The sequence below is a fragment of the Eurypyga helias genome, unplaced genomic scaffold (assembly GCF_000690775.1).
Source record: "Eurypyga helias isolate BGI_N326 unplaced genomic scaffold, ASM69077v1 scaffold1132, whole genome shotgun sequence".
NCBI lineage: Eukaryota > Metazoa > Chordata > Aves > Eurypygiformes > Eurypygidae > Eurypyga > Eurypyga helias.
In genome coordinates this window covers 71,202-82,765 of record NW_010236428.1, presented here as the reverse complement: position 1 = coordinate 82,765, position 11,564 = coordinate 71,202, and the positions used below count along the sequence as shown (strand labels likewise).

Here is an 11,564-nt window from a genome sequence, read left to right as displayed (position 1 = left end):
GGTGGATCCTGGGCTGCGGGAAGGTGTCCCTGCCCATGGCAGGGGGTGGGGCGTGGGGGGCTTTAAGGTCCCTTCCAGCCCAAACTGTTCTGTGATTCTGAACCCAGCCCCCTTGGGAGAAGCACAAACATGCATTCTTAATAGGAATGTTAATCTGAACATTTTAAAAAATGCAGCAGCAACAGGACTGATTTATCTCACACAGAACTCACCCAGGTAAATGTGACATTATCCTGCCAGTGACAGGCCAGGGAAGGAAGGATTATGCATCTGCCAAGTAAACTTTACATTTGTCTTGATCAAAGAGACCCACAGAAAGCAGCCTCAAGTATGGGAAAAGCTGGAGGATACTCCTTTTGAGGCAATTAATAACACTGCATAACACAGTGTATTTAAAAGCCTGTTATTTAATTTTAAAACAAATTGTGATCTCATACTTAAACAAATGTTGGTGTTAAATAACAGCAACCAAGTTACTCACTGCAAACAGAAAGGGAATTGCCAGGACGGCTCAGAAAACACTCCTGTTTATTTGCACGGGGTCTTCACAGGTCTGCAACACGGCCCACAGCAACCCAAAGAAAACAGGGATTTACGCAGTCGGTAGGGAAAATGCCGCCCCTTGCCAGGGACGTTAGTTCATTGCACTGAGCAAGGCTGCGTGAAGGATGGAGTTGTTTGATCCAGGCCTTTCCAGACAAGCCTTAGTGAAGGAGAGGGAGCAGGAGGAGGAGACCCGGCAGCGTGGCGTTGCTCTTCCCCAACCTCTTTCAACCTAGGAAATGGCCAGGAAAATGCTGTTTTCCCAAGAACCAAAACTGAGCCAAACATTGGGTTTTAACCAGAGACAGGGCTCTCAGGTACCCCCACCCTCTCCATGTCGGAGACCATCTCCCAGTGGGTTTTAGGCTGTTGGAAGGAAGGATGGCAAAGCAGCCTGGGGAGCACAAATCATCACCTGAGCTGTAAGGAGCACCAAACAGTGAAGGTTTTAATCCCTTTCCAGCCAGAACAGGCAGAGCAATGGGCTTCCCAACACACGGCAAGACAACGACAGGCTGAAGGTCTTGGACACACGTTGGTTTCATTTGCAAGAGGGGAGCAGCAGGCAGCACCCCCACAGCCCAGCTCTTCTCCCCGGCCTCGCGTGGGGGATAACAGCCAGGCTGGAGCAGAGGGGTCCCTGCCTTGGCAGGCTCCCTCGTACGCTCAGCTCCGCAATTCCTCATGCCTGGTGTACCTGTTCCCAGGGCCAGGGCTGCATCTGTACCTCTGTGCAGCTGGGCTGCCCTGCTCCAGCACGCTCAAACTGGTTTATATTGGGGATCGCGAGTAAAACTTGTTTATTTTACTCTGTATATGCTCTTTATACATTGCTGAAGTTCTTATTTTTCTCCAAAGAAGAATTCTACACACTTGAGGAATTCAGCTGGCTGCGGTGCTGTGCAGCAGGAGCACTCTCCAGCTCCTCTCCATGTTTTTCCCACTGGATCTGACCATTTGAGGCTCCCTGGCTCTCCTCAAGTACTTTGTGACTGGTATGGGATCCCCAGCAGATCCCCCCAGGCAGGAGAGCCGAGTCCTTGGGTCCCCCAGGTCTCCTCCCCACTGCGGGCTCCTGATGGAGGGGCAGGTGTCCCTGCGAGCAGGGGATGGCAGAGCAGAGCATGGCCAGCAACGTGCCACGATCCTCCTCCCGCTCTGGCACCTGAGAGGACACAAGATGGGCAAAATAACGGCGGTACTGCTCTCAGTGGGCCCGTGCAGGACAATATAAGGGCACACGGATCATGCTGAATTAAAAGCCTAGGAGCTTCCCCAACCCGTGAAAAAATCTTTTAGTGGCTGCAGTGAGCCCACTCTAGACTGGAAGAGAACAAATATCCCTGAAATATCAATGCAGCGACCTTTCTTTTCCACTCTGTACTCTAGCACGCTTGAAATAATCTGCAATAAGCCACTTATTTCAGGAGGGGAAGCAAAGGGAAAAAGCCTAATTGGAGAGGAGAGATTTATCTCATCCCCCATGCTCCATGTCTTGAAAACTTCAATGACCCCATTGTGCAAACAGTCGCTTCTCTCTGCTGCGTAAACTGAGATAGAAAACAAAGGAGAGGGAAGAACAGACCCAACAATGGCTTAAAAATGTTAATTATTCTCTTGCAAGACTGCTCAACAAAAGACTCTCTCAAGGCATCACATGGGGCTCGTAAAGCAGTCACCATCGCACTCCTCTGACACAGCATGAGTCAACACAAAGAATTCAGCAACGAGCTCAAAACCAGCCTAGTTTTTGTAATGTGGCCTGTGTGTACTTCGATAAAGAGCTATGAAGCAACCGAACGGAAATCTGCGAGGATGCACATCTGGAAATGCTTTACTTCTGGCACATCTGAAGCCGTGTTGTATAAATATTTTTTGTGGCACGAAGAGGCTGCCCGGCGAAACACGACGTGCTTTCTGTAAGCCAGGTATTCGCTGCAGTTCCTTGCACGCGCACCCGGGGCCAAATTCAGGAATCGCTCACAGTGATGTAAACCTGAAACTATTTCCCAGAATTTACTCTGGGATAAATCATTGATGTAACGGATTTTTCTCCAGGCTTGCAAAATGAAAAAAAGAATAAGGATTGAAAAAAAAGGCTAAATTCAGTTACTCGGGGTTAGCCATGGGGTCACAGGGAGCAGTCGTGCTCACAGCACAGAAATTCCTCAGGTCTGATAAAGTGTTCAGACACAGCTGTCACACGACGCATAAAACTCAGTCTAAAATACAATACAGCATGCTGGCAAAGCGTTTTTATCAACAGATTTTAAATTTAAAGTGCTAGGCTGGTTGAAATAACCACACACCCTGCTCCCTGCACGACTGGCAGAGGAACAACATTAAGTGCTACAATCATCTTGTCAAATCGTTTGTGGTATTTTAACTCCTATTAGCATCAGGGAGAACTTCTGAAAGCAAAAATTCAGATTAATGCAGAAGCTTGGTCTGCCAAGCAAAGTAAGGATTAGGTCCTGCTGGGGATGCTCCAGGAATGTAAAAGCTAAAGGAAACCTTCCTTACAGCAGGCGTAGGTCTTGCCCCCAAAAAACTCAACGTGACTTTTCTCAATAAACTGAATGGATATTGCACTAACAAAAAACTCAGGTTCTGTATTAATAAGCAAACCCAAAACTGAGAAAGTAAACCCAGCAGCCTACTGTGGAGATCAGGACGGAACATTGAAGTCTTTTACCATTTCAGATGCATTACATCTGCCTGACCGCTTCCAGCCTCCGAAGGCTGTTAGGCAATCTGCAGCTCCCGGAGTTTCCAAACTTCCATTCGCTACTTAGTTCATTATATCAAGGAAGATCGTATCTCATTTTCCAGCTCTGCTATTTTGGGAACTCAAAGATACTGTCATAGAGCGATGGAAGTTCCCCAATTAGGCCAAATGCTAGTATCTGAGCAGTAGCAGGATTATGCAACTGATGCGCTGGAGACTAATCACGTTTCTGGGGTGTTGGACGTGTTCTGTAGACTTTGTGTGCGTGTCGCGCTGCGTCTAATCCTACCCATGAAGGCATGCTCTTCCCTAAGCTCCTTATTCGCCCCAAACTCTTTTACACCCCACCGGCTCCGACTTTTGACTAGTAGATCTTGGCACGGCCTCCAGTTAAGCCAGTGCGGAACAGAGAAGCAGCTGTAATGCCTTCGGATGAGGCAGGCTAGGATTTCAAAAGCCACTAAAATACTTAGTGCAAGCTCCACTGTGTCTAAGTAAAACTGGCCCATAAGCTGGGTCTCAGATGTGGGGGTCCCCTACTCCTCTTACAAGCCGCAGCAGGAGTTCCCACTTCAGTGTAACATTGCCTTGGGGGTTCAGAAGGTGTTCCTAACAAAACTCCTGGTTTTAAATCAGCCATAACCTTAGAAAATTAATCTTGTTCAGTCAGACATCCTCATGCGTACAATATTCCGAGAGAGAGTATTTTAAAATCATGTTTGACAGTTCATTTCATCCAATTGAGCTGGATGGAGATGTTCAGGAATAAACAGATATTTGTTTTACAATCCTACAGCGTCCTTTTCCAAGAAGCCTGATTAATAGCTTTGAAATAGCATTCGCTGAAATCCAGGAGATGGTAAACAGCTTCGAAAGAGTAATCTTTTAAAGGGATGGGGGTAACTAATGGAGCATGTGCAAATGATCATTTCCATAAAATCCAAGTCTATGTCTAACTAGGTGAATTTCCAAGTGGCTGCCAAATGGTCCATAGTGGCAGCTAATCCAAACCCTGAGTTTGAAACTGGGAGCAGGAAAATATCTCTATGTAGCATCACTAGTTTTCATCACCCACATGAGAACCAGCCGGGGGACCTTTCAGAGCACAGTACAAAACAAAGCTGGGGACCCTCTGTTGACACTATAACGGCTGGTGAACATTTTTCAACATCCCCACAAGCTTCAGACAAAAGGGAGGCGAGAGGCACGCACTATGGATCGTCGTACGGCCATCCAGCAGAAAAGGAACGGGAGTGGCAGCAAGTGAAAATGCTTGGAAGGCAACAGAGCGAAGGCAAAGAAGGGGAAGGGGCAGGGAGAGGGCGTTTGGTTTTCATTTGAGCCCAGCACAGACTTCCTGTAGCTATTGTAAAAGTCTTTGTACAGCTGTTCTAAATGCCAGGGCAAAGTTGGTTTTTTGTTCTTTTTCCTGGGGGAAAAAAAGCTTACCTTTTGGTGTGGAAATGTAGACTGGATCATGGCAGTTTCAAAAGTGTGCGTCCCCTTGAGCTGTGTCTTCTCCCACAGGGCCTTAAGGACTTGCACGGAATTACTCTGTATGGACAGAGGTTCTGCAAACAAGCCCTGAGGAAAATGTTGAAAACAGGATTTCAAGCGTTTTTTTTTTTAAACTTGGCCAACAAAGAGCATCCTGTTCTTACAGTGGGACAGCCATGGGAATAACCAGGGATTAGTTCATTTCTTTGTAAGGGGTTACGATGGATCAACATGCACACAAGTAGATAAACCCTCAAGTATTTCATCTTTTGGGGCATTTTGCTGCACATTACACATCTCTAAGGTCTGTGGCTCATCAGAGCCCAGCCCAGCTACCACTACACATTGAGATGTATTGAAATTTTGCATTGAAATGCTAGTTTATCAAAATGTTAGCAGCCCTGGCCTCTGCGAACTAGGGGTAGATCCCAGTGACATGCATCTCTTTGGAAAAGACGAGTCATTCACCAGTCCCTGGGGAGAGATGCTTAGCACCACTGCAGATCTGTGTCGATTTATTTGGACCCGACTGCAGCTCTTGGAAGAGGAGCAGTGCAACGCCTGCGACTGCACTGAACAGAGAGCGGGATGAAATGCCAGAGAAGCTCCACAGAACACATTTTTGCTGGCAGAGTGCAGGAATTTTTAGCCCCCAAACACTCACAAAACAAGATGAAACCTGTGTTGGGTTGGGCGCTCTCACCTCCAAAGCTGCGTACTTCGAAGGACAGCAAGGATGCAACCTTACGCTGCCTTGAACCGTCCCAGTGTTTCAATAACATCAAGTTCTCACTGTATAAGCTGCACGCAAATGTAAACGTTGCAAGAACATTAGTGTGGCTGAGAGCACTTAGCGTTTCTGCCTCTATCTACTAGATGATCTTGTAATTAAAAAATGCATTTGCATGCAGGAGCCAAGTTACGAGTGCACAAGCAAATCTGATTTTCCATATTTCAAGTATTTGATTTCACAACACGAACAATGTCCTTTTAGCGTAGGTTTCCTGGAAGGATGTTCTTTCTTCTCTTTCTAAACAGAAACCCAACAACCCTGTTCGCATCCAACTGACACAGACCCACTTCACTAAGACTCAAACCTTTAAGAACTTTATCGTGGCCAAGGCAACGCGTTTTTTCCAGCTAAACTGTCTGAAACAGCCGGATCATTTTGTCCAAATAAAAAGGGAAAGCAGTCAGCTCCAGGCAGCCAACCTGACCTGAGAAAACTGCAGCCCAATTAGTTTGGGTTGGGCAAGTTCCTGAGCGACTCTAGGGAAGGTGTTAGAGAGGGACACGCCGGGCAGCCCCTTGCTGGTGCTACCGCAGCGGCGTGACGAGGGAAACCAAACCAGAAATCGCGTCGCATTAGAGGGTTATTTTAATGAGTGAATCTGTGGAACTGAGCATCCTGTCTATCGAATAACCTAACATCACCCTTATTCTAATCTTGTTCCTTTTGGTTAATCATCACTTAGCTGTAAGACAATTTCTTAGATCTCTGTACACTTCTCTTCTTACCACCCTGCTCCACTAATTTGCCGTTCCACAGCTTCCATCCAAGGGTTGCGAAACATGATTCACTAATATTTAGAACATTAAATAGAAAGCAGGGTCATGAAACTAAGGATCTGTTCCAGAGACACGAGAGAATTGTCTTTTCTCGCTTTTCCCGTTGCAGAACGCAATGTCAAACAGGCTACAGTGCAACTAGCAAAAATGGACTAAAAATACCATAACTGGTATCAAAATCATCAGGAACTGTGTATTAGTCCTGTGTCTATGAATCTATGGCAGATCTGCTGGAAACTACATTTTTACCACAAGCCTTTCATTTAACTCATTACGAACACACTATAAATACATTTTATGTCAAATTTATCTTCTGTACAATTTCACAGGCTTAAATAACATTATCCCAGGGCTGAATTTAGTGTCAGTATTTAATTTATAATAGTTACATGTCCAGTACTTAAAAGCTTTAGGATTTTGAAGAAGAGAAAAACCTAAGTTATCTGACAGTAAACACCATCCCGATGCACAGCAGGCTCAGACGCTTGGTTCAGCACAAAAGGAAGGACTTTTTTCCCCATAAAAAAGGAAATAAAATGCTATGTTTACGGCAAAGACACAACACTGAACTGCATTACTTTCAGCCTGGCCCTGGCAGCAAGAAGGGGGTTCAGATGGGGGCTCCTTGGCACAGGAGCCCAGGGAGCAAGCTAGGAAAACCCTAGGGAATAAAAGCAAACCTTTGGAAAGGGTAACTGCAGTGGGAGAGATGCAATTACCCAGCTCGGGGTGGGAATGCCATAGGAAACAGGGGGACTAGTGTTTGGGGGCTGCGTCTGAAGGAAGCAGGACCCAGCAGGGATGGGGAAGGGGAGCAATGGGCACCCCAGAACAGAGGAATCATAGAAGAACAGGATGGTTTAGGCTGGAAGGGACCACAAAAAGCCCAACTGGTCCCACCCCCTGCCATGGGCAGAGACACCTTCCACCAGACCAGGGTGCTCCAAGCCTCATCCAGCCTGGCCTTGGACACTCCCAGGGATGGGGCATCCACAGCTTCTCTGGGCAACCTGTCCCACTGCTCCCACCCTCTGTGGGAAGAATCTTTTCCTGATATCTGGGGAAGGAAAGTGATCTTTTCCCTGTGAGCTGGGGACTAAGCGAAGGTCACTGGTCCTGATAGAAGATGGAACTGGCAGGGCCAAATCCAAAAGTGGGAAAGGGTTAAAGGGAGAGGATTTTCAGTGAAAAATATATCAGGAAAAGGAAAGGCGTGATGGATTAAAGGTGGATTGGTGATCAACTTGTCAGTGGATTCAAACCATGACAGGGCAGGGGCCATCGTGTTAGAGCCCGGCGGAGGGGGTGCGCAGGGGAGAGAGGTGTGCTGGCTCTGCCACCCGGCTCTGCTGCTGCTTCGCCTTTCTCCTTGTTGTGTGTTTTAGTACTTTGTTTTTCAATATCTTTTCCTCTCATCAGGAATAAAATGATACGTATCATTCGTTCATGCTCTCTAGGTACTGTTAAAATTCAACCTTGTTCTCCAGGTTTTTATTTTCAGGGTAATTCACCTCTTTTATTTTCCCCTTTTGTATTGTCCTGTTCCTGTTTCTGCCTCTGCTCTTCTTTGCTTCCTTTTCTCTGCTCAATCACTGCCCTCTCCCTTCCCTGACCACTTCCCTACTAACCTGCATTTTCGAAAAAACTTTTTTTTCTATTTATTTCTAGGAGCAGACACGAGGAAGGGTGATTTGAGCTGTTAAATTCACAGCATAACCCACCACACATGCTTTAAATTTCAGATAAATCCTTTATGTTTCTAAGGTTGCGTTAGGGTGGGATGAACTGCAGTGAACAGCTCTACAGAGGTTAAGAAACTGAACCTTACTATTTTAACACAAACCCCATCTGTTTCATCTTGAACTGTGAAAGTAGGGGTTTCTTTTACAATTTCATACTATTTGTATGAAATTTAGGAACCTATTAGGAAATTTCTATACCTATTAGGAAATTTCACCTATGTCCAAATGCTGGACTGTATTTGGAAATGGTATTACACTTCAGAAAATAGCTTTAGGGTTGGTAGAACAACACCGAGCAGATCCTGCTCTGTCAAAACTTGTGCAGTAAAATCCCAAGGCAGTGCTGCACCTCTTGGTGCAGCCGTGGGGGCTGATTCTGCTCCCCTGCAAATCCACTGCCATGCTCCTGCTCGACTGCAAGGCACCTGGGACTTACTGGAAGTTTTGCCTGAATGGGGACAATAAGGTTTGGTCCCACTTTTTTTAATCCCCAGAGCTTGTAACTTCTCCTGACATTCTGAATTTGTTATATTTAATAGAAATAGAAAAACTTGTAAACTGCAAAATCACTTCAAACTGCAATAATGACTTCTGGAGAAATCACAAGGGTCACAAAGCACTGTGGACTTGAAGCATATTTGAAGAGATTAACCATTAAAACAATTTTTCCAAGCACAAAGGTACCAACACAGAGGTGCTACTCACTCGCACTGCACGCACCTGCTGAAAGAGGAACATGATGTGGATCCACAGCGGAGGCTGCCGGCTGACGAGGGTAAAGCTGGATTTACTGTACAGGCAGTAATGGCCCTTCAGGGGACAGCTGAAGAACAGCTTTGCTACACAACTCCGAACCGTATCTGGAAATAAACAGACGGAACATGAAAATCAACCACGTAGAAGACAGAAACCCACCCGCCCAGCACACGTGCAGTCACGCAGCATTACGGGGGTATCTCAGCCTGGGTCAACCCCTGCGGCGTTCAGATGGGCATTGCTGTGGCCGTGCCCTTAAATTAAACACAAGCCATCTGACAAGGACGGAGAAATTTAGTCTCCAGTGCTTTAAATCTTAACGTAGTAATCAGTTACTCCCAAATGCAAAAGGTGCAAGATGATGCACAGTCAGGCTGTTCATCCCCTTCTCACGCATTCGGTACCGTCGTTGAGCTTATTGAACCAGACAGATCTGTCAAAACCGTGCATCCCTTATTCTTATTTAAAGAGGTTGTTGGAAAATACATCCCATATTAGGAAACAGCCATAAGGGGGCCTGACATCCCTGGGATCCTTGCAGAGACTGCGCAGCTGAGAGCTGGTGTCTGTGGGGACGGGGGAGTGCAGCAGGCAGCTCCGGGCCAGGAACAGGGTCGTTCAGCCGCCGTTAAAAGCCATGGTACTTCCCCTCTTTGCAACGGATCCTCCAGGAGCCAAAGGATGCATAAACCCATTGACAGCACCGCCATGCACGTAGCATCTTGCTGTATTAACTCATCACCAGAAATACAGCAGCCGGTGTAAGGGCAGAGCCCGTGGGCCATGACGGCCAGCACAGCCACGGACGTGGCAGCAAAGAAACAGGCTGAGAAGGAAAAGGCATGGAGCTCCGGGTCCAGCCGGACAAGACTGCCCATTTGTGCCCACCGCGGGGAAGGTGGGATAGGTACGTTCACAGCTGGGACTTGGTGTCAACACATGGGTTTTCCCCAAAAGGGCAGTTTGACTCCCAGCCCCAGGGCACTATGGGCAGAGGAAGTGTCACTGATTCCCACTGCTCTGCCAAATACCAGCCATTCTTGTCATCTGTTGATAAAAATCCCGCAGCGCTGGCACGCAGTCTGAAGGTGTCCTTTGGGATCAACTGCTCAGTGCAAAAGCCACATGGTCCGTAGCGTTACCTGACTCTGAACTTCCCACGCTGGTTTTAACTGGAAATAAAGCCCTGGAGATGCACAATTCTGCATTTGCAAAATACTGACCTTGCACCCTCATTTTCTGTCTTTGGATGACAACTCATAATGACAACAGCATGTTAGGCATAACTTAATCAGGCTTCTTTATTAACTTAAAACAGCAGTATCACTCTGTATCCCCTTTGAACAGGAACAAACTGCTAGCCAAGGGAAAAAGGCACGGGAAACAAAAGATGGAGACCCTTAGATGATGACCTTGATGCAAACACAGGGAAGAGCTGCACTCCCTTACACCGATCGTGCACAAAGGCCCAGCTGCTCACCTCTCCTGGGGCCCTGACCTGCCAGCACCTGCAGGGTCAGAGCCAAAGCAATTCCAAGGAGAACAGAGAGCAGCTCCCGCGGCGTCAGTCTCGCCGTGCAATGAATCAGGCTGTTGAGAAAGCTGACACGGGCCAGCTGTGCAGGGAGCATTACTCGTGCTCTCCTGGTGAGTCACCGTGCTGTGAAGGTGTAGGAATAAAATGCCATAAGAAAATATCTCAACTGGAAAAATGAGTTGTAAGTTTTCTAGAAAATGTGGGTAATGTGAGACAGTTTAGACAGCACAGCCTTCGAGATCTACTGACAGCGAGCGCCAGCAACTTGTCCAGTGTCTGTCCAACAACAGACCATCTTGAAATACTTCTTGGTTTTAACATTTTTCATTTAATCAAGATGTTGAAGCATAGGAGAAAAATTTATTAAATTCTGTATTTCACATAAAAACACCCCGTATGAGGAATGATTCTACCAGAGGTACAAAAGGATCCCTTGAGTGAAAGTATCAATGGGTCAGATTGTCACTAAAACTGCAGAAAGTTCACAACTGGGATGTTGGAACCTGCCGAAGTTGCTGCAGAGAGGCCACATGCCTGTTAGGCTGGGAGAAGAAACCTCAGAAGCACAAGTGGAAACCACTTCATTATCCTGTGACAAAGCTGTTCCAATTGGAATGAAGTTTGTTCAGCCTGGAGAAGGGAAGCTCGAGGGAGACCTTAGAGCCTCTTCCAGTACCTGGGGGTGCTACAAGGAAGCTGGGGGGGACTTTTTCCAAGGGCAGGGAGTGACAGGACCAGGGGTAACAGGTTTAAAGTGAAAGAGGGAGATTGAAATTGGACATCAGGAAGAAATTCTTCCCACAGAGGGTGGGGAGGCACTGGGACAGGTTGCCCAGAGAAGCTGTGGATGCCCCATCCCTGGGAGTGTCCAAGGCCAGGCTGGATGAGGCTTGGAGCAACCTGGCCTGGTGGAAGGTGTCCCTGCCCATGGCAGGGGGTGGGACTGGGGGGGGTTTAAGGTCCCTTCCAGCCTAAACCAGTCTGTGACTCCATGAATTTGCTGAGAAAAGGAAGTCACCAGCTGCAGGCTGGGTCTGCAGGGCTCATTAAGACTCCACTGTAGCACAGGAGAACAGCTCAGAGATGTAAAGGCACAGGAAGATTAGGATCCACAAAAAACAGCAGAATCACTGTGCATACTGCGGGGAAACAGACACAAGCCAAGGCAGCACATAATATTTGGAAGCGAGCA

The 11,564-nt window shown here is 47.1% G+C and overlaps 1 protein-coding gene across 2 annotated transcripts in view; it reads right to left on the bottom strand.

Annotated features, from left to right (window-relative positions):
• Positions 1–11,564, bottom strand: part of VEPH1 (ventricular zone expressed PH domain-containing 1) — a 78,102-nt gene that overhangs the window by 15,619 nt on the left and 50,919 nt on the right. Inside the window, exons 9-10 of one of the 2 annotated variants that reach the window (XM_010147064.1) lie at positions 8,800–8,939; positions 4,721–4,855 (exon numbers count right to left, since the gene is read on the bottom strand). In XM_010147064.1, coding sequence (XP_010145366.1) covers positions 4,721–4,855; positions 8,800–8,939 — 275 coding nt within the window. The remainder of the gene's footprint in view (positions 1–4,720; positions 4,856–8,799; positions 8,940–11,564) is intronic. The other variant, XM_010147065.1, reaches the window with a different exon arrangement.